Source organism: Marasmius oreades, chromosome 7 (assembly GCF_018924745.1).
Source record: "Marasmius oreades isolate 03SP1 chromosome 7, whole genome shotgun sequence".
Classification (NCBI taxonomy): Eukaryota; Fungi; Basidiomycota; class Agaricomycetes; order Agaricales; family Marasmiaceae; genus Marasmius; species Marasmius oreades.
This window is the reverse complement of record NC_057329.1, coordinates 2,562,795-2,583,720: the sequence shown is the minus strand read 5'-3', so window position 1 is coordinate 2,583,720 and position 20,926 is coordinate 2,562,795. Positions and strand designations below refer to the sequence as shown.

Genomic DNA, 20,926 nt, shown 5'->3' with positions numbered 1-20,926 from the left:
GAGAAAGAACGATGAGTGGTCCATCAGACTTTGGGAACGGTAGCTTCAGTCCAGCGCCAGCTGCAGGAGGCTGTCGGCCGTCGCGAAAGGTAACTATTTACGTAATCAGAAATCTCGAGCGTCAAAGGCAATCGGCTCTATTAACCACTCTCATCAAAGGCAGCCTTTACGGTTTTGTTGCCGTTCGGAATAGGGACTGGATTTCAGGTTGACGACAATGAGTGGGACAATGCCGCCACATTTCTCGCTCAAAGGCCCTCAAGACGCGACTTTCGTGTCCCAAAAGCACGCGTATCAAGGTCCGACACGTAACGTTCGACTCCCTAAGGTTTGTTCGAATGGAGGAGGTGCGATAGCAAAGGCACCCGAGGGTCAAAAATGTGTCGTGGCAGGGAAAGAATGTATGTTTGCTTAGGAAAGGCGTGGATCTACTCACTTATGGTCTCTCCAAAAGCTTTGAGAATCATTCGTATATTCGACTCGCCACAACAAGAAGACAGCTCTGCAGCGATCTACAGAGTGACTGGAAGGGGTGGTTATAGAGTTGAAGCTTCCAAGAATCTCTGGGAGGGAAGTGGGTTGAAGGTCGATAGCGCGTTTACGGATACAGCTTGGTGCCATGGTCGTGAGTTTGTGAATTTGCTACTCTTCTGATTCATTCTTATCTGAATACGCACCAGCATACAGTAACAAGATCCTCACGAGTGCGCGCAATGGGGAGCTTATAATGTGGGATCTGAATAAGACTGGCTCTACAAAATACGGTACATGAGGTCATAATCTGGTCGCAGTTTTCTCATTCATTTTTACAGAACGCCGAGCGAAAGACCACTTACGCTCCATCAATACCGTCCAGGTGTCATTACTTGTTCCCAACTATTGCCTTACGGGTTCTTCAGATGGTGACCTTCGCGTATGGGTGAGTTACATCACCTTTCTTTTGCCCCCTTTGTTTACTATGGATGGTCGCACTCATTTCCTAAGTGACGCACTGTCCATTATAGGACATACGCGACCTTCGAAAATCCATTATTCGCATTCATCATCCGACTGGTGTTCGAGGGGTGGTTTTCTCGCCCGTCGTCTTTCAACCATTACAAGCAGTTGTTGGACTCGATAATGGAAACATTTTTAGGTATGATAATGATGCAAGAGTCTGCAGATTAAGAGTCTTATTTCCGTCGTATTCAGATGGGATTTGAAGATTGGTCAACGTGGCAGACTTGATCGCATCCCAGTTGCCCATACCGGATCCGTCACTACTCTCGATTGGTGTAGTAACTCGGGAAATACTTCAGAAAGCACTGGAAACGGTCATGGATGGATTGTAAGTGGGGGTTTAGACCGCTGTGTCAAGGTGGGCTCTCCGCTATCATCTTACATTGAATCTCGAGCCTGATAATTCGACGATTGGAGGTTTGGGACCTCACACGACCAGGTCCACCTCACGGACATATACCCCATAAGCCTACGTACACACTACACACATCATTCCCTGTGAGACACGTTCGTTGGCGCCCTTCCTTTGATTGCGAGATTGCGATTGTCTCCAATGGCGATTTTGGGTCAGGGAGTAATGCTGATATGAGCACTCCCACAATACCTATGACAGCACTTGGAACTAATCTCCATCCCCCTCCATCCACGACATCGAGAATGAGCCCCAATGTAGGGCTAGGATTGGATCTAGATTCTACACCCGTTCCTCGTCCGAAAAGTTATTCAGCTGTAGTCGCGAGCGGAACTGTCACGTCTCCCGCAACCCCTAGAATCACCATGTCCGGAAGTAATTCGGGAGCAGGAGACACAGCGGAGATATGGGATGTTCGACGTGGTTGGATTGCTAAATGGCAGATTACTGGAAGTGCTGCGGAAGGTGGATTGAGCGATCTATGTTTTGGAGGAGATGCACATGTAGCTTGGGGACAGCATTTCTCTGGCATGTTCTCTCAAATTGACCTTCGAGATGTAACGAAACCCATCGATGCCATTGGAAGGGTTGCTGTCGACTGGGAAGCAGGAGGCGGATTGACTTTTGTTGCGGACCGTAAAGAAACGGATGAAGTGCCTTATGACGATATGTATGGTCCCACAGCTCTCAGTCTCTGATTTTCACTAATTGAGTATGCAGGATGCCTGATGGCCGCAGTGCTTTTGAGGGCAGCAAAACGGTTCACAAATCATTGGGCGATTCTCCTTTTATACCGGTCTCTCAGAACGTCGGGTCCTTCCAAACTGCAGAGCTGATGAATGACACTGCAGTCTTCACCAAGTTGGCCGAGGAATATGTTCTCGAGGGCGAAGATCGGAGGGATATATGTGCAGTTAATGCTCAGGTCTGGCGCAATCATCACTATTCTACTACTGCTCGTTCATGTAAGAGTGTTGCAGGCGGCTATTGACGCCGGTCAATATCGAACGGCACAAGTTTGGTTACTGGTCGAAGCGTCTCTCGCGAATCTCATCACGGAAGGATCTCAATCTCAATCTCGCCTCCAGAGTGCGGTGCAACCGCCCATATCCATGAGTCAATCATATTCGGTCTCAGCTGCTATATCTAGCATGACTGCACTTGACAAAACAAACCCAGGACGACTGTCTGATCACAGCTCCGAACGGGTGAATTCTCCCAATTCCTATCAACAACTCTCGGGTGGTCGTAAAACGTTTTATACGCCTTCATCTTCGACCAATACATCTCCCCGTCAGAATTTAAGTGGACTACCACCTACTCCAATCACGCATCGTTTCTCTCAATTCGGGAGAAGAAATTCCATTGACCCGGCAACGTTTGCGCTGACTCCACCACCGTTGAATCGTCGACCTTCTGCCCACAGACGCCCCTCAAACTCTACTCATAGTGCCAGTCCAAGTACATCTAGTCTCAGACACGTCGGTGAAGGTGCTTTGGATGATTCGGATTCTTCGTCATCTGGTGAGGAAGAGGATGAAGATGGTTTTGAAGATGATTCAGTCGGGAGAGATCCTGGTCATGAAGAAGAGGAGCCTACTGCCTTGCGGCCCTTGGTATCACCTGCTTTGGGACCTTTGCGAGTATCCCATCCAAGCCCTTTATCGAGGGTAGCCAGTCGACGTTGGACAGATGGGGAAAACGAAACCGATGGGAAAGAGGAAGAGGATGAGGCTTCGCCATCTCCCCGCTCTACAGATAGTGAAGGGGATGGAAAAAATATCTGGAGTTCCTCGACCTCGAAACGGAAGCGGCCGGCGTCGAATCGTCGGTCTTCTGGAGTGAAGCTAAAGACCAGAGGTCGCAGTTCAACGTTGGCATCCCTTCAGACGATGTCATCTCGACAATCTTCCACAAAATCCAGTCTTCTGAGACATGATTCTTTGGCAAGCATTAAGACAGTCACGGCGTCTGCTGCGGATGTCTCTGTCAAAGACTTTGAAGACCAGCCTCCTTCCAAAATCAGATCTGATGAGGCGTCTAAAGACCTGCGGCATACAAAACACAGTCGAGATAAATCACTTGCGATATCCGAGCTTGTCTTGGCGGACGATGGGGATCATGCTAGCGTGCGAGAACCTGCATTATCTTGTCGGAATCAAGAATTGATCACTGCGGACGAGGAGAGGTATCGAGATATAGTCTGGGTCGCTTTGCGAGAATCTGTTGACCTCTTTGCTGATGAGGTGAGCCTATCGTCGATGGAGCAGTGCTTAGCCACTAATGTCCCAGTTTAGGGTGATGTTCAACTCTGTGCGATGTTGGCTATTCTAGTTCCAGACGAACTGGGTATGCGACAACGGCGCAGGCTAGCGTTCATCGAAAGTTATATCGGTGAGCCTGCTACCTATTTGTGCTATGCATACCACTAAGGAGTTGCAGATCGTCTCAGTCGATTGAGATTGCATGTGTGCGCTGCATACGTTAGGAAGTATTCTAACATCGATGATGTACGCTCATTAACATTGGTATGTCTTCTCGTCGCTAGTGAACACGAGGCTGACAACTATCCTAGTTAGAGACCACGATTTATACCGCCTGTGGACGGTGTCGCAAACCTTTCATCATCTCTCCCAGTCAGGCTGCCAGATCGGGCTATACCTATTGTCCAAGATGTCGCAGGACGACTAGCATTTGTAGTATATGGTACAAATTCATCTCATCTCAACTCTATACCCGATCCTCACGGTGGAAATGGTTTACAGCCGATTGCCCGTTCATGGAATCCTCTTTCAATGTTCTGTGTGCGCCCATGGAGGCCATCAAGTATGCTACCAGCGGTTCTATGCTCAGCGAGCAATGGTACACGTTCCTCATTCGATCGTACTTCACGAACCAAGTCCTAGTAATACGTCTTCCGAAAACGAAACTATTGCTAGCACGAGGACGTCGCTACGGTCGACTTTTTCGTCCAGAGCGAGCATTGATACAACGGCTAGCACGACGAGCACTTCCACCACTACCACGGAGGAAGACGGTGTATCCACCTGTAGTACTCTTGACGCTTCAAGTGAAGGGGGTACACATATGACCACCACAGCGCCTCACTTAGTAGGCCGTCCATGTGCAGCTGGATGTGGCCACTATTGTTGGGTTGCCAAAGTAACTGGAACATCAGACATTTAAGTCAGGATTGCGCGTCCAAAGTCGTGATTACACCCAATCATGTATGTAGATGATTAATATGTGTATGTTGTACTAAGATGACCTTTGCGTCAACACATCTTGTACGATACGCTCTTGTTGTGCGAGCCATAGACCAAATGCTGGAGTTTTTAGCCACCTGAGAAGAGACGGGTGTGTCAGAAGTCCCAAAAAAAGAAATGGGGAGGAAAGGAGTGGGATTCCTACCGTTCATAAAACTCGTTCCGTTTGCTGTTTGATCGGAAAGGCAGCGTTGACCCGTTTGTCTTTAATAATTTGAAGAAATGGGAGTCGTTGAAGGGCTTCAACCGGATGGCGATATCTGAGGCGACCTCTGATGGTGTGGGTATAAGAGTATTAAGGTATCGGGATAACGGAAGGAGTAGTTCGTTCGTTCTAGAGCAAAAATGCCGACGGAGGATGAGAGAACAGTTCAGTCCTACCGTTGGTCCTCGTCAGTTGACTGGACCAGGTATTGAGAGATAGAGACATTGGTAATATCAACTCAACTATCTTGTTCAGAACCTCTACATGCATCCTCTAGTTGTTTAAGCAAGACGCGGTCCTTGGATATATATCGCTTATGAGTCATCGTCCTCCATCCGGGCACGGGACCAGGATTAGCGAGAGTATGGATAGGTCTGCCGTTCACATTGCTGGTGTGTCTGTGATGGAGTTTAAAGTGTTGTTGTGGCAATGGCGGGAGTAGGGCAAAAAAAGCGAGGCTCACTGGATATTCCTCCCCAGACTTAGTACGTGAGGCCAATGTGAGCATGATTTGTAGAACAACGGGTTCGTCACGCCAAGTAACACGCCGGCTTTGGGTGGTAGCTTGTTCACGAGTGCAGCATGATCTTGATCATGAATTGTGAAGTAAGGTCGGATGTCTCCAAAAAGGGGGATCTATTCAACGTTTAGGATGCTTTGCTTTTTAAATGCATGGGTGTTCGGTATCAGAATCACTCACAGGTCTAAGAAGATCCCTGAGCCACCATACAGCCTGACTTGTTTCGACGGGGGAGGACCCGAATATCAGCAAAGGTTCCCCGAGCACGACACATTCCCATATCGACCAGAGATGAGATAGAGATGCTTCGAAGAGCGACAGCGGTGGTGGGACAAAGGGAGGCGTTGATGCTAGAATCTATTTCGCTGATCATCAGCTCTTCAGTCCACGTGGAGATGTCGCGTAAAAGAATTACATGTAGCTTTGGGTCATACTTTTGTCCAAAAGACGATGTATCGGTGTGTTGTTGGCTGTCATGACTTGGTGGGAGTTCTGAGTGAAGGACGGATCCGAGGAATCCCAGTTCTAGGACAGCGCCTGGAATGGGATCAGGCCTATTCTTGAGATTAATGTATGCTCGTTTGGCTGGTGCGACTCGGATACGAACCAGGTAGCGATGTTGTAACATGCGGACTCTAGCATAGGAATTCCATGAATCTGAAAGAGGGGGCCAAAAATGGACGAGAGGGATGTAAAAAGAGCTGGGTATGGGAGATGGGATAGTATGACCACAGAACGCTGCAGAGACATTCAGGACGTTCAGGTAGTTGAGAAAACCCCATCAAACCTGTTCATATCCACGTCTTGCTTTCGAGTCTCTTCTCTGTATAAAGTGCGAGTATCCATACATGAATCCATCCAAACTGACAGGACTTTGCTCCGCATTACCTGCATGGGCATGTATACGGAATGAATGGTTTTGCGAGCCCTGGTCAAACTGTAGGGAATCAGGAAATGCAGCAAATGCTCTGTTCGAAGTATTCTGAAATTTCAGGAAAAGACTATAGCGTGATGGGGGAAATCGATCACCCACATATTGGATGTTTCTTGTGGTGAAAGATGTACCAACGGAAATACTGCATCGACTAATGGCCCTTGGTCCACATCGAATTCAACTGTTAGATATCAGGTCCACGCTATGATATGACATTGTAAAACGGTACGCACCAATGGCTATTCCCAATATCCATCGTCTTATTTTCTCTACAACGACAGGCTCAATTTCCAGCTCCTCAACGTCTACTCGTATCGTCTTTGTTTTGCTCTCTGTGTTTTTCGGTAATGACATCGACCGCGTTAATCCTGGACGAGTTGGTGAGCCGGCTTCTTGCCCGCTGTTGCTGGATATAGGGTCCGACAAATTTGGTGATGATGGAGAAACAAGAGGACCCGTGGTTGACTGTCTCGATGCCAATCTTGAAGCGAGTTTTAGGCTGGGAATTCGTTTGGAGGGTTGTTTGGAAGAGGATGTAGTGGCAACCGCAGAGGGACCATTATTAGCAGACGAGCTCGAAATCGCCGTCATCGATCGTCGTCGGGCTGGAATATCCAGGTCGTCCGAGGTGTCCCAAATGTCATCGAGCTTCAAGTCTTTCGGCATTCACGTCGGTGATGGTGATGGTCACGAGAGAAGAAGTTCGGTTCCCGCGGTGACTTTCCGCTACGAACCCAGACCTAAAGTACATCGTCCCATTTACTTGGATGAGATATTGTGCTCACGATGAAGGAGATACGTGGTCCCAGGCCAGACTGACGCCTGAACGTTTGAACGCCAGAGAGTATATGGATACGTACGATTACAAATGAAATACCTCAAACTCTAGCGCTTAGGGATGTGGGAGGGGAAATTAGAGTTATCATATGAGCCGCGAGATGGACGTCTGTACGTATGAAGCGCGACGCGCCCAGTATGGGAGGCCTTTAGTAGGTATATGAACGTGTAGAATCTTTTTAGCGCGACTCATAAACTCCATAGATCTAAATTTTGAAAAGGATATAAAGGTAGACAAGTTTGCAGTTCTCATCATTTCGAAACAGTCGGTACTTGCTCAATATCAAGGCAACTACCAGCCTTCTCAGTCGAAGGCAGGGGTGAGAGTCTCAACAACCTCGCTTCATCGACCGTGAAAGCTCCAAAGACATCCGTGCCATCTGTCTCGTTCAAGTTCTTGAGAGGGAAGATCAAGTTGACAACATAGAAAAGGATGAACGAGATGAGAAATCCTAGAGTAGAAAGGATCAAACATCAGCTCATGGGAAGGAAACTGGAGTAGGTAACTGTAACTCACCAAGGAAGAAAGAGATATAGTACATATGGAATAAAGGCTTTGGCGAAAGTAGTTTCTTCTGCACCGTAACGCTCAATCCACCAACTGTGGGTGCCCATCCGGCAATCCACACTGGGAGAGCCCTCCAGTTGATACCATGATGGTAGAAATAACCCCCACGGAGTTCATACAACCAACTCAACTTGACCTTTTGTTTATGAATGAGGAAGTAATCACAAGTCATTATCCCCATCAACGGTGCCAAAAATACGGAGAAAGAGGAAAGAACTGTGACGAAGGTAGTGGCACGATTGACGAGTTGCCAGGGTTGACATATCCACGCTGCGAAGAAGGTGATGATGGCACCCCGACGGATGTTGATGTAGCGAGGCCAAATACCAGCAAGGTCGATACCGCCGGCGACGGCGTTGCCACAAATGTTTTCGAATCCAGCCTGAAACCAGTAAAACATCTGTCAGAAGATCATCACAAAGTTCACAAGGACTCTTACCGTCAGCGAGAATCCGAGGGCCAGAAAAAAAACGCCAGCTCTGGCTTTCGAGCTGGTGATAGACCCATCGTCATTCTGCATCATCCTCAAAAGCAAATCGGGAGGGTTCCAGTAGATTTCACCATATATCTTCTGTGCTGCTGCAGTGACCACAAGTCCGACGAGACTCACCAAGGTTCCAACCCCAATAAGACAGGTAACTGTCCCAATGATGTACCTCAAAGCCTGCCTGGGAGACTTGGCATATCGAGAAAAGTCGGAACCGTTGGTCATGCCAGCTGCGTTGCCACCGATAGTGGAGTTGATGCATTTGAGCATGATCCAAGCAGTGTTCCAGGTCCAACTCGATGGCGATGGCTTGACTGTTGCCGGAGTATAAAAAACAGGGCCAACGCCTTTCGCGACGGCGAGCGACCATATCACTGAAAGACAAACAGTCAGTATGTGCGACAAACAATCGGGGAAGGGGGATGCTTACGCATACAAATCATAGCTACACCGCAGTACACACAAGTTACGAGGAAAGGACGCCGGAATCGCTCGGGTGGAATCCAGAGAAATGGGATAGAGAAGAACCAGAAGAGGAAGAATCCAATCATTTCTGTTGCAGTCGCTGGTGTATTTCTGGGTAACTCTGGTCGTGACCTGTGAGATTAGACGCGGGATTAGAACTAAATGCTTACTATGTGTGTTATTGATATTCTGAAAGCTCGGGAACACGGCGGTTACACAAACGGCAACCAATTTCCCCCCTGTCCAGCATTGGATAGCATTCCAGATGAAGTTGAGGAGGACGCGCTGGAGAAGGGGAATATAGCTTCCGCGCATTCCCCAGGAGAATCGGTTTTGGATGGTGAACCCAATGTGCCAGCGGAGACCACACCATGCGACCAATGTGGAGAAGAGACCGATTATTGTACGTCCGATGAGAATAACAGCCATAGTTTGACCAACGGAAAGACCCTCGGTTAAGAAACTGCTGGGAGCTTGCCATGCTGCAACCTGTGGAGGAGTAAGAGGTCTGTTAATCCATTTGGCCTTTGCACAGAGAACAAGTTAGGCATACATTAAGGGAACTCAAAGACCAATACCCGTAATATTCAAAGGCACCCCAGGTCCTTCGTCTGTGAGAGTGAGTGTATCCGACACCACCGTTGATGAATCTGATTGAGTGACTTACTGGGGTGGCAAAGGAATAAGATCACGGTTGGACCACGAATCGGTTTTCTCGTGTTCTTCCTCGTTGGCACTGACTTGAATGACCTTGCGTGCCCGAGTCAAGGAGTGGTGGAAAGCTTGGAGAGAAACCGTCATACCCAGAGGCGCTACAGAAGTAGCTGTCAGCTGAGATAGTGCCTCGCTGGTCTACCGAGGTCCGAGACTGTCCACATTGAATCCAACGGGGACATCGCTAGTTGTAAAGTAAAAGCGCGAACCAAGTGCGGTTCAGGTTTACCCGAATAGCCCGGCAGTTTCGGACAACATCGGCCACCACTCTCTCATCAGCTCAAGATGCTATGGACCACTAATTGTCTTCATGTCTCGAGACTCACTCTTCTGCCCTTCAACTTGAAACTTTTCCGGCATCTACGACGGACAAGCGAGTCTCACCACCATCCGAATGCCGACTTATTTCAGGTTCCGTCTGCGGGAAGCCGGATATTCAGCCAGTCGTGATACCCTCAGAGCTGTTAGCCATGACATCTTCGAATTCCCTTCGCATCGGTGTTGACGTTGGAGGTACCAACACCGATGCCGTTCTCCTCAATCCATTCGCCACAGCTTCAGAGAACCGTGGTATCTTGTCTTGGTGAGAGTTTAGAGATGCTCAGGTCTACAAACTCGTTGACGACCTTTTGGGACCTGTATAGGCACAAGTCGCCGACGACTCCAAATCCTAGCCAGGGAATAGAGACTGTAATCACAACCCTAATCACAAACGCAAACATCGACGCTAAGGATATTGCTAGTGTCACTATTGGTACCACTGTAAGAAACATCTCAGTCCCTTTGGCTCGAAAAACGTTAATCTCGATGTTAGCATTTCATCAACGCTGTTATTGAGAAGGATCGATCTCGCCTCGCGCCTGTCGCTGTACTGCGTCTATGTGGACCCTTCTCGCGCTCCGTACCTCCAGGAGTCGATTGGACGTCAGACCTTAGAAGCATTATCTGTGCTTATTGTGGTTTTCTTGATGGTGGGTTGGAAATAGACGGACAAATCATTAGGGATATAAGGGAGGACCAGGTTAAAGAAGAGTGTGAAAAGGTCAAAACCGCCGGCGTCAAGTCCATCGTCGTTAACGGAATCTTTTCCCCTGCAGATGTGATGGGAGAGATGCAGGAAGAGAGAGTGAAAGAGTGGATTTTGAAGTATTACCCCGAAGCAGAAGTTGTAATCTCAAAGGAAGGTTTGTGTCCTGCACATTGTTCAGTTTTTCCGCCCCGACGACCATGATTTCTAGTTGCAAATCTTGGATTTATTGAACGGGAAAACGCGGCCATCCTCAATGCCTCCATCCTCGCTTTTGCCCGTCACACTATTGCATCCTTCCAAACAGCCATTCATCACGGTCTCGGCCTTTCATGTCCTATCTTCCTCACTCAGAATGACGGAACGGTTCTCCGGGCAGCAGATGCAACACGGTTGCCCATTCGTACTTTCAACAGCGGAGCAACAAACTCTATGTGCGGCGCAGCATTCCTGATAAAACAGAACACTGACATCTCACAAGAGAGTATCCTCGTAATTGATATCGGAGGTACGTCTACGGACGTCGGCATGTTGTTGCCAAGTGGTCTTCCTCGACAGGCCGCCGCTGTTACGGAATTCGCTGGCGTCCGAATGAACTTCTCGTGTCCTGATGTTAAGAGGTACGAGCCCTCAGCCAGCGTGCCGTGTCGTAGATCACAATTGACTCATATCCATAGCATTGGCCTGGGTGGAGGTTCTATCGTACGACTCTCGCAAGATTCCACAGAGCAGCGAGTAACGATTGGTCCAGATTCAGTCGGCCACAACATTATAACACGCGCTCTCGTCTTTGGGGGAGATATTCACACCACTACAGACTATTCCGTCGTCTCTCAAGCATTACGCTCTTTTTTATATCAGCCAATTGGAGACAAGGACCTCGCGATGGCCGCTGTCGAAACTGCAACTAGACAGCACGATCTTTCCGTGGACTCGTTGATCGACGAGTATGAAGCCGTTGTACGAAAGATGTTAGAGGGTATCATTGACCGCATGAAGACCTCTGCAGAGGACGTGCCGGTGTTGCTGGTCGGAGGTGGTGCAGTGATTGTTTCGGAAGATAAGGAAGGGAAGCTCAGTATTACTGGTGCTAGCAAGGTCATCAAACCGAAGTTCTCGGGCGTGGCGAATGCTATCGGAGCAGGTGAGAAATCCTTCACCGTTTTCTTTGTTTTCGCGAACAGCTGATTTCTCTGCCCCGTTTCATAGCTATTGCCCGCGTATCTGGAACTGTCGACAGGGTCGTTAGTACCGAAGGAAAGTCGACACAGGCTGTTTTGGAGGAAGTATCAAAGGTTGCTATCGATAGAGCTGTTGAGAATGGCGCCCTGAGAGAGACAGTGCGAATCGCAGAGATAGATTCCATTCCTATCCAGGTATTCTTATCTTCTATCCACGATAGTCATACTTACTTTTGATGACTTTTAGTATGTCGCCAACAAGATGAGAATTCTCATCAAAGCAATTGGAGACTTTGATTTCTCTCGTGTTCCTGTTGCTGTCCAGGAAGAACTCTTGAAGCACTCGACAGCTACTGATGGGCCAGACTACACTAAAAATCCGTTAGCGAACGAGGAAAAGACAACCGCGCTCTCTGCGGCGGAAATATCATCCTACATGCCCAAGGTTATTGCTTCTTCCCGCCCCTACCAGTATGAATGGATCATCTCGGAAATGGATCTGGAATGGTTATCCTGTGGTTGTTATATTCTTGGTACTGGAGGAGGAGGTACACCATACCCGCACTTTATCAGATTACGAGAGATGATGCGGAACGGGGCGCAAGTTCGTGTAGTTGAGCCAGGCTGGTTAAAGGATGATGATGTGGTGGCATGCGGAGGTGCAAAGGGAAGTCCGACGGTCAGTGTGGAGAAGTTGTCTGGGGATGAGTGAGTTGTCTTTGTTCAGCCTAACGCTTAAGCTGGCTTTATTAAAAATTTCTTGTTCTCTATTTGCCTACAGGATGATGGAATCCCAAACCACGGTCTACAATTATCTCGGGATCAAACCTGCCGCTGTCATGGACCTCGAGATAGGTGGTGGAAATGGGCTTCAAGGTATCCTTACGCTATGCTTTTTGTATCGAACGGTCTTCTAAAGTACTAGACGTTCTTCCTCAGGTCTCATTTTAGGTGCATCAACAAACATGAACATTCCTACGATTGACGGAGACTGGATGGGACGGGCATACCCTGTTGCCTGGCAAATCACTCCAGTCGTTTGGGGCGGTGACAAAGCTCAATTCGTTCCTTCTGCTATCTCAGACGGGAATGGAAATAACATGGTCCGTTTTGACAAAATTTCATTCTCTGTTGTTCTTTACTGCTTCCTAGCTAATGGTCACGGGAACGACGGAAAAGATGGTAGAACGTGCTTTCCGTGCAGCTCTTTCGGAAATGGGTAGCCATGTCGCTTGTGCCAAGGGGCCCACGACTGGAGCCAAGGTCAAATCGTGGGCTGTCGAAAATACGATTTCACTTTCCTGGCGGATTGGGAGGGCAGTCGCTCTGTGCCGAGCAAGGAACGACATTGACTTTGTTAGTAAAGCCATCATCGACCAAGTCGGTGGTGAACAGGCGGCGAAGGTGCTATTTAAAGGGAAGATCATTGGTGTAGAGAGGAGAACGGTCAAAGGCCATGTGTATGGAGAAGTTATTATCAAGGCTGCTGACGTTTCTGGAAGTGGGTCAGAGGCTACAGACGCTGTTGAAGGCGAGGTCATGAAAATTCCGTTTAAGAACGAGAATATCGTGGCCACGCGGGTCACTAAGGACGGAAAGGAAGAGATTGTCGCCACTGTTCCAGATTTGATTTGCGTTTGTGACGCCTCTAATGGAGAGGGGATTGGTACACCAGAGTATCGATACGGCTTGTTGGTGTTCGTGTTAGGTATCCAAGCGTCCGAAAAATGGACGGTGTCGCCGAGGGGTATCGAGATTGGTGGGCCTGGTGCGTTCGGGATGGATCATGTGGAGTATAAGCCGCTTGGAAAATTCACGAAACCGAGGAGTGTGATTGATGAATTCAAGCCTTGATACTGTCAAGCACTACATTGTCGTTGACTATCAGTTATTGTATTTTGTGTTTCCTCGTACAGCAGCAAATGAACGGCCATGTTTCCATTCTTCATCAACGGACACAATATTTCGGGGGTGATATTACACAAAAGCGCGATCTTTCCACCCTTGTATTCGCGTTGTGAGGGCAGGGGGACGAACGAGGTGGCCAGGCGGTAAAAGACAATAGCTTACATAAGTATAATGTAGTTCGCGCTTTGTCCCTTCTTGGGCTACGCGAATCTCGTTGTTCCCATTGTTCTCTGGACGCTATAAAACCCGCGAGAAATGTGGACCCGATTTTTTATCCCCCAGATCTTTCCACTCTTTATTTTCACGAGTCTAGACCCAAGCCGCTAGTCGAGCTTGCACTAACGACTTTCTATCTTCATTTTATAAACGTCGGTCTCTCGAAGAGCAAGATCAATATGATTGCTGGTCTTTCAAAAGCCGTTACACTTTACCTCGCACCCTTATTGGCTCTCACCGCGATACTACTGTCGCTGTTTGCTTATTTGGCACCAGTGATCATGCTCGCTGGGAGAGTAGCATTGCTCACCGTAACCCCATCGACTGCATTGACTAAGATTGGTGGAGGAGCTGTGGACGGCGCAAGCATCTTTATTGGGGCTTTAGGTGTGTGGTTATCTACAGTCTTCTAGGTGTTGCATTGTCTGACTTTCTCTTCAGGGTCCTGCTCTCGTACCAAGAACGATGCTCCCATTAACTGCACCATTCCTTCTTTTAGCCCCGAATACGGCAAGTATTTTCCCGTCTTGTTTCCTGTTCTCGGTATCTCATACCCTTTTGCGCAATCCAGATCTCAGTGCCCTTCCCGATAGCACTCCTCAGGTTCTCATCTCTACCCCACCTTCCGGTGCACCAGCATTTATCGCCGTTTCGCTCGTCTTCTCCATCTTCTTCTTCTTCACTTTCAGTTTACTCTCATTCCGACACAAGATGGGAGAGAAGATGTCTGGGGCTCTGGATAAACCTCTCATTCACCGGTTAAATGCGTGGATCGGTTTCTTTGGCTTCTTCATCGGAATCACTGCTTTCTTAGTCATGAGGATGTGGTTCGGAAAGGCTGTTGAGGATTTTAACAGGTCTATTCAAAAGATGGGATCGGATGGACCACAGTTCATTGCTAGCGATGGCAATGCCTTCACCAGTGCGTGTTATCTTTCATATCCTGAAGATCACTGTCCTCATCCGTGTTCTCTTAACAGTGGTCTGGGTTGCATACGCATTCTATGCCGTTCCGGTCATTTGCTCACTCGCGAAAATCAACATGTCGCCTCCTGGCAAGTAATTTGTGGTTTTGAATCCTGATACAAACTGTGGCCTTGAATTCTCGAGGACACCTTTTTGGAGAAAATTGCTCATCAGACGGCTTTTTGGGACAGTGTAATACTTTGTTTCTCTTTTCATTATTTACGTGTAACGCATAGCTAATACGTTGTATCGATATCTTTGCCTTCTGCAATGCGTGGGATTTTTCAAACCCTCATCAAAACCACCATGAGTTCTGGACGACATGAAATCCTGAGAGCTACAGAATCGCCCCGTGCGCGAGGTTTCAAGGCCGTCTCAGTTAAGCGTTTGTGCTGTTTGACTAGAGGTACCATTCAGCTCCCTTCTGGAAACTGTCACAAAGACAACTAGGATTCGAATCAGACGTTATGCTGCAAGGGAACACGCTCAACATTCCTTTCGGTTGGCTGGATATTACCTCGCGATTGGATCAACGTTATGTGTTTAGCATGTGTAGACAGAACTCTGTCCGTGGCCCTCGTTCGGAGTCTTAAGCCTTCTTGTGCAAATCCTACTAAGTACCTATACGTCTGACCAACTCCAATCGACTTATCCATTACGTGTTGTGGTTGGGCATTAGCTACTAGCAGAGCTAAACCCTTTCCAGGCAATGCGCGAGAGAGCGAGGTTGGGCAATCGACAAGATCCGTGCCTTCAGCTTCAAGCTTCATCCCGCAAGCGGTGCAAAGAACTAGGAGCTGAACGTATCACACTCCTTAGATTATCGTCATTGCTCGAGAGATCTATTGGCACAACGGAACTCAGCTGTATGCCGCTTTCCTCCTGTCTCATGCTCAACGAACTTGTTGCTCATTCTACATGTGCAGTGTCTGGAACGGAAGATGATGGTGAATCCAGATTGGCTCACACAAAACACGATCTCTAGTTTCGGATTCCTCCAACAAACTTCTCTTTGACTTGAATGAGCTCACTTCAGTTCCTCCATCACCGAAATGTCAATGTCACCCTTTTACTCCTCAACTACTGTCGAGCCATACAACCACGAGCCTTCCGCAGCATACCGGGATCTGTCGATGCTCTTTCTCCGGTGGATGACTAGGACTTTGAAAGGGGAACTCAGATTGGTTCATATCAATACTATGAGCGGCTTTCCTGACACGCAAGCGACGGTGGTAGTTGTAATTTCCATACAGTTGCCTCCTGGGAGCGTCCTATTCTTCGGAGCAACAGACTGTGTGTTTCTCCTAGATAGCGCTCGCACCTTCATGAGCGTTACCTTGACTAAATCGTGTAGCTGATTCTCGGTGCTCGCGTCTCTTCACCATCTCAGCGTATACTTCTGTTATTCTAGCTTCTAGAGAATTGTACGCAAAGAAACTTACTCTAAAATACCAATACGATCCCTCATCTATGTTCTACTCTACAGTACCCCCCTCGAGAGCCTTCGAGAACCAGAGAACTTAGTGGTGCTCCACCTGGATTAAGCGAGGCGTTTTCTTTCCGAAATTATCAAATCTCATCCCATAATGTCTCCCTGTAGGCGTTTCTACTGCCCTGTCCGCACGAGCGTCGCCGTTCTCACCAAGAGACTTTAGGGACGCCACTCACATCGCTGCCGGCCTCAAAGCCGCATTCCACAACCATCGCGTCTCGAATGAGGCTAAAGAACACACTAAAAAGAAACTCGAGAACATGGAGGTTGATGTTGAAGACGAGGAACATCAGACAGTACGTTGTATATGGAACCATCCTTTGTCGCATTCACTGTGTCCTTACGGCTCTGACGAGATGAAAGAACCTCCGATGAGGCGAAAGAGAAAGCTACACAGACGCTTGAGGATGCCGGTGTTTTAAAAACAACACAGCCGGAAGGCCAGAAGTCCTCGCGATGAACAGTAGAATCAAGACTTTAAATTTGTCCAGTGAGTTTTGGTTCTTGGTTATTGTTTGGTGGATTTCTCCTTGACCTTACTCCCTTTGTAGATCTTAATGTATCCGTTGAAGCTAAGATTCGCGCTGTGTGTATACTTGACGCGCACGAAGTCCTGTATAGATTGTAATCTTAGGGTGTTGATTCGTTAGTACAGTGTATCGTCCTTGAATCACTAATTCGATTGTATCATACTTGGTACGCTGTATTTCACTAATCGCAGTGGGGGGGTGTTTATGCATGGGAGTTACTGTCGTACCTGAGGATAATGTTGCCCACGAAAACCGGAAGGACACCTTGCAGAGAATAATTAGTTACCAGTGGGCAAGTATAATCATCCATTGGCTCTTTTCCCACTCAAAGAGAGCACCTCAGGGCGCCGAAAAAGCCCCGTCAAGGCTACTTCCCACCCGCTGTAGGAAGACCAAACGACACCCAATCCGTCTCGGCCTAAACAACACCAACCCGTGGCATGAGTTGTTGGTTGAGTGCCGTGATCTGATCGGGCAGGTGGGAAGTGGTATTCTGGTTTTGGCCTCGCGAACGGTTTCCATAAGGCTGTCTAAGCCATCCCCAGTTACGCCTTGCAAAGTCACCCAATTTGAAGTCCACACCCACGGTGAATATTGGCCAGTCCAATCTCCGAAGTTCATATCTGGGGTACTAAGGACCCTGGTAGCTGACAACTTGAAGGTAGAGAATCTTCGTCCGCTTCCTGCTAGACGAAAGTAAAAGATTTCGTGGCATAAAACCGCCTGGAGTGGGAATGAGAAAACCATCATTGATATCATTCTCACCGACATGGGCGATCATTCCTGTACTAAAAGGGGGTTGAATGTGGAGGGGTGGTTTGTTCATGCATGCAGAAGAAAGAAGACCTTGGCTGCCTTCCGCAAAGACTTCAACATTCAGTAGATCCAGGATACATAAACGACGATACTGGTCTGCAACATGCTATAGCAGGGAGGAAAATGGGCATAAGCCAATCTACTCATAGTTTGGTACTTTCCGGTTTGCCTGAGACTTGCCTTGAAGTATTACGCAACTCCCAACTCTTCATTCCGACGAAGTTAGCTTATTTTCACCTTCGATGAGATTTATACATATCTGCCAATGACGTCCACTTACATTCGAGTTTTTCTGTCCAAACTTGTCCCACGATGGACGCAAACTTCCTTCAGAGTTTCAGATCTGAAAACGAACGGCCTGTGACATTGGCAGGAAATAGACAAGTACGCCATGTGAATGGCAATCATGTCGAATCTCCAAAAGTAAACTCTTTCGCACCCGAAAGGAAGCGGCAATAAAGAGCTTGGTCAGAGAGCAGTCCGAGTTTACGTAATTATACTGGCTCTCACCACAACCACCTTGGGAACTTGAAGCTCAACAACTCTCACGAATTACACTCCCTCCGTTTTCTACAGTTCTGGGCTAGAATCTCATGCGCGCTAGGAACAACCCTATATCCTGGGATGGTTAAAATATGTGGCGTGAAGGCGCGTTTGCACAATTTTTGCAAGTACATTGTGAAAAAAAAAACAAGGCGCTGCATCAAGTTGAATGATATCTTTCTCCTACGAGTTTCTCTACGCCTATAATAAATCCAGAACATCTCGAAGGTGCTTCGAGTGTCTTCGGCTCACTTGCTCTCATCATTGGGATTTCCGGCTCTTTTCATTGCTCGGACAACGTGAGTTCCATGGCTCGAGAATACACGATCAATTTGGGAAGAAATGCCTCTAGTCTCTGATCCATTCCCTATAACCTATGTGAACACTCACACAAGTAAAAACCGACGTACTTCACTGGCTCGTACTCTACCGCGAACACGCTCAGGTGCGCCAAATTGCCTCAAATACAAGCCGTCCTTAAAAGCCAGGAGGCGAGACGATAGACCCACCATTAGAGACTAACGTCAGTCTTGTCGGGACCTCTTTTCACGATGTTCTCTCTACTTCTGGGCGGTCTTGTCGCTTTGGGATCTATCTCTCCCACTCACGCTGCATTGCGCAAATTCAACTTGGTTATCGAAGACACGATTCTTGCCCCAGATGGATTCTCGCGACAGTATGTTCAAATTGACCTCAGATATTTTGTGTTCCTCGTGCTGACAGAGTCTTAAAGTGCCATCGCACCCAATGGAACCTTCCCTGGACCTACGTTCAAGGTCCAGAAAGGTGACAGTGTCGATATTGCGATGAAGAATGCTATGACGGATCCTACTATGCGGCGCAGCACGTCTATTGTAAGTTGTGGTGTTCAGTGGGTCATGCTTCTCCCAGGCTAATGCCGCGCTTTAGCACTGGCATGGATTCTTCCAAGCTCGTACATCGTATGCGGATGGTCCGTCGTAAGTAATCTCTCCTTTCTGCCACCGTATAATGTCACTCATCCTTCCTTTTCCTCAACTACAGCTTCGTCAATCAATGCCCCATTCCCCCGGGCAATACTTTCCACTATGCATTCGACACTGCCGGCCAAACCGGAAAGTAAGTTGACCAACCAAACATTCACTATACCATTAAACGAATGCCAATGCAATATCTTCAGCTACTGGTATCACTCTCACCTGTCTACTCAGTACTGTGATGGGCTCCGCGGTGCCTTCGTCGTCTATGATCCGAACGATCCTCTCAAGCACCTCTACGATGTCGACGATGATTCCACTATCCTCACTCTTTCCGATTGGTATCACGAAGTCGCTCCAGATGCTCAAGACAATTTCTTCAAGTCTGGTACTGTTCCTATTCCAGACTCAGGTCTTATCAACGGTAAAGGTCGATACATTGGTGGACCTTTGGTTCCTTTCGCCGTCATCAACGTCCAGCAAGGCAAGCGGTACAGATTCCGTGTCTTCGCTCTCTCGTGCCGTCCGTTCTTCACCCTCTCCGTCGACAATCACAACCTCACTGTCATGGAATTCGATGGCGTCGAACATGATCCCGTCACCGTCCAGAATGTCGACGTCTTCGCTGCCCAACGGATCTCAGCCATCCTAGAAGCCAATCAACCAGTCAACAACTACTGGATCCGTGCCCCTCCCACTGGTGGTGCAGCTGCCAGTGCTGGCGGAAATCCCAACTGTAGGTGTTGATTATCTCCCCTGAACTCCACTCATGTCTTTCTATATGCTAGTTGACCCCACCTTGACCAAGGCCATTCTCCGCTACAGGGGCGCTCCTAATGTTGAACCTACTACAAACAACACACCTGGAGTCAAACTTGATGATGCCGACATGCACCCGATCGCGTCAGAACACCCCGGAAAGCTTGGCGATGGACCCCCAGATATCGCGTTCACTCTGAACATCGCCCAACCCAACCCGCCTTTCTTCGATATCAACGGTATCTCCTACATTTCCCCCACCGTTCCAGTTTTGCTTCAGATCTTGAGTGGAGCTGGCGCACCAGAAGATTTCTTGCCTTCCGAACAGGTGCGTTCGATAGTGTATCCTGCTCTTAAACAGTCACTGACCCAAGTCAACTTGTAGATTCTCTCCATCACACCCAACGCGACCATTGAAGTCTCCATTCCTGGTACTGGCGCCCATCCGTTCCACTGTGAGTTCTCCTTGTATTCGCTCTACCTCGCTCTCTCCCTAATCGGTTCGTAGTGCACGGTCACAACTTCGATATCGTCCGAGTCACCAACCACAACGACACCAACTTCGTCAACCCACCTCGGCGTGACGTGCTTCCCATCAACGGTGGCAACACCACCTTCCGATTCAAGGCCGACAATCCTGGTGCATGGTTCCTCCACTGTCACATCGATTGGCACTTGGAAGCTGGTCTAGCCGTCGTGTTCTCCGAGAGTCCAGCATTGAACCGTGGCAACGGGCCATTCTCGCAGATTACTCCTCAGGATTGGGAGCAATTATGTCCTGAATACAATGCTCTGCCGCCTGAAGAGCAGTAGAGGTCCGGGATATCGACTTTGCCCTTTGGTTTCGTACAGATAGGCGAGATTTTCTGTAGTCCAGAATGGGTTTCGCTCGGAGTAACTTTCATCGTGTTTCCTTATGATTAACAATGCAATAAATTATACTTGAATTGTCTTTTTGTTGACGAACTGCAGAACAGCGAACTGAAGTTGTCGAAGGTCGTATCAGCCTTCTTCAATACATATGCCTGATGATGCAGAGATTTTTGGCTTTACCTGCTCGCTTTGAAAGGGAAAATACGAGCCTGAAGTTTGCACCGGTACCCAGCACGCCCTCGAGCCCTCGAA

The 20,926-nt window shown here is 48.2% G+C and overlaps 5 protein-coding genes across 7 annotated transcripts; 3 read left to right on the top strand and 2 right to left on the bottom strand.

Annotated features, from left to right (window-relative positions):
- Positions 1-119: 119 nt before the first annotated feature.
- On the top strand, positions 120-4,597 carry E1B28_011566 (uncharacterized protein; the record flags this gene model as incomplete). The annotated part of the gene is made up of 13 exons (XM_043156619.1): positions 120-401; positions 455-625; positions 681-764; positions 813-919; positions 1,005-1,135; positions 1,192-1,357; positions 1,417-2,081; positions 2,132-2,336; positions 2,392-3,657; positions 3,709-3,805; positions 3,854-3,939; positions 3,987-4,117; positions 4,177-4,597. Exons 1-13 carry the CDS (start codon positions 218-220, stop codon positions 4,595-4,597), a joined length of 3,714 nt encoding a protein of 1,237 aa, XP_043006406.1. The 5' UTR covers positions 120-217.
- Positions 4,598-4,680: 83 nt separating this feature from the next.
- E1B28_011565 (uncharacterized protein) lies at positions 4,681-7,043 on the bottom strand. The gene is made up of 10 exons (XM_043156618.1): positions 6,570-7,043; positions 6,436-6,517; positions 6,190-6,370; positions 6,010-6,140; positions 5,818-5,956; positions 5,583-5,759; positions 5,346-5,518; positions 5,126-5,280; positions 4,823-5,011; positions 4,681-4,754 (listed from the first exon to the last, which is right to left on the bottom strand). The coding sequence occupies exons 1-9, from the start codon at positions 7,000-7,002 to the stop codon at positions 4,920-4,922; spliced, it is 1,563 nt and encodes a 520-aa protein (XP_043006405.1). The 5' UTR covers positions 7,003-7,043; the 3' UTR covers positions 4,681-4,754; positions 4,823-4,919.
- Positions 7,044-7,242: 199 nt separating this feature from the next.
- Positions 7,243-9,660, bottom strand: E1B28_011564 (uncharacterized protein). 2 transcript variants are annotated; one of them, XM_043156616.1, is made up of 7 exons: positions 9,361-9,660; positions 9,247-9,304; positions 8,864-9,182; positions 8,659-8,814; positions 8,181-8,602; positions 7,691-8,123; positions 7,243-7,625 (listed from the first exon to the last, which is right to left on the bottom strand). In XM_043156616.1, the coding sequence occupies exons 1-7, from the start codon at positions 9,492-9,494 to the stop codon at positions 7,426-7,428; spliced, it is 1,722 nt and encodes a 573-aa protein (XP_043006403.1). In that variant the 5' UTR covers positions 9,495-9,660; the 3' UTR covers positions 7,243-7,425. The 2 variants fall into 2 exon arrangements, with proteins under 2 accessions (XP_043006403.1, XP_043006404.1); XM_043156617.1 differs by having other exon boundaries at positions 9,247-9,630.
- E1B28_011563 (uncharacterized protein) lies at positions 9,609-13,666 on the top strand. Of its 2 annotated transcripts, XM_043156614.1 has the most exons (10): positions 9,609-9,990; positions 10,052-10,169; positions 10,222-10,591; positions 10,646-11,054; positions 11,112-11,578; positions 11,644-11,810; positions 11,863-12,323; positions 12,397-12,491; positions 12,555-12,718; positions 12,768-13,666. In XM_043156614.1, the coding sequence occupies exons 1-10, from the start codon at positions 9,878-9,880 to the stop codon at positions 13,467-13,469; spliced, it is 3,066 nt and encodes a 1,021-aa protein (XP_043006401.1). In that variant the 5' UTR covers positions 9,609-9,877; the 3' UTR covers positions 13,470-13,666. The 2 variants fall into 2 exon arrangements, with proteins under 2 accessions (XP_043006401.1, XP_043006402.1); XM_043156615.1 differs by having other exon boundaries at positions 12,555-13,666.
- A 4,385-nt stretch (positions 13,667-18,051) lies between these two features.
- On the top strand, positions 18,052-20,731 carry LCC2 (laccase, multicopper oxidase, benzenediol:oxygen oxidorectuctase). The gene is made up of 8 exons (XM_043156613.1): positions 18,052-18,762; positions 18,820-18,940; positions 18,996-19,045; positions 19,110-19,184; positions 19,246-19,778; positions 19,831-20,129; positions 20,187-20,256; positions 20,310-20,731. Exons 1-8 carry the CDS (start codon positions 18,638-18,640, stop codon positions 20,612-20,614), a joined length of 1,578 nt encoding a protein of 525 aa, XP_043006400.1. The 5' UTR covers positions 18,052-18,637; the 3' UTR covers positions 20,615-20,731.
- The last annotated feature ends 195 nt before the right edge of the window (positions 20,732-20,926 follow it).

Bases quoted from the DNA above. Each gene is read 5' to 3' on its own strand.
- E1B28_011565 (XM_043156618.1), bottom strand. From the start codon at position 7,002: ATGCCGAAAGACTTGAAGCTCGATGACATTTGGGACACCTCGGACGAC. The intron at 5,519-5,582 runs GTGAGTGATTCT...AACGTTGAATAG, and splicing joins TCAGGGATCTTCTTAGACCT to ATCCCCCTTTTTGGAGACAT. The intron at 5,281-5,345 runs GTGAGCCTCGCT...ACTCCATCACAG, and splicing joins AGTCTGGGGAGGAATATCCA to ACACACCAGCAATGTGAACG.
- E1B28_011564 (XM_043156616.1), bottom strand. From the start codon at position 9,494: ATGACGGTTTCTCTCCAAGCTTTCCACCACTCCTTGACTCGGGCACGC. The intron at 9,183-9,246 runs GTATGCCTAACT...ACTCCTCCACAG, and splicing joins GGTCTTTGAGTTCCCTTAAT to GTTGCAGCATGGCAAGCTCC. The intron at 8,815-8,863 runs GTAAGCATTTAG...GGTCACGACCAG, and splicing joins GAATATCAATAACACACATA to AGTTACCCAGAAATACACCA.
- E1B28_011563 (XM_043156614.1), top strand. From the start codon at position 9,878: ATGACATCTTCGAATTCCCTTCGCATCGGTGTTGACGTTGGAGGTACC. The intron at 10,170-10,221 runs GTAAGAAACATC...TCTCGATGTTAG, and splicing joins GTGTCACTATTGGTACCACT to CATTTCATCAACGCTGTTAT. The intron at 11,055-11,111 runs GTACGAGCCCTC...TCATATCCATAG, and splicing joins TCGTGTCCTGATGTTAAGAG to CATTGGCCTGGGTGGAGGTT.
- LCC2 (XM_043156613.1), top strand. From the start codon at position 18,638: ATGTTCTCTCTACTTCTGGGCGGTCTTGTCGCTTTGGGATCTATCTCT. The intron at 18,941-18,995 runs GTAAGTTGTGGT...GCCGCGCTTTAG, and splicing joins TGCGGCGCAGCACGTCTATT to CACTGGCATGGATTCTTCCA. The intron at 19,185-19,245 runs GTAAGTTGACCA...CAATATCTTCAG, and splicing joins ACTGCCGGCCAAACCGGAAA to CTACTGGTATCACTCTCACC.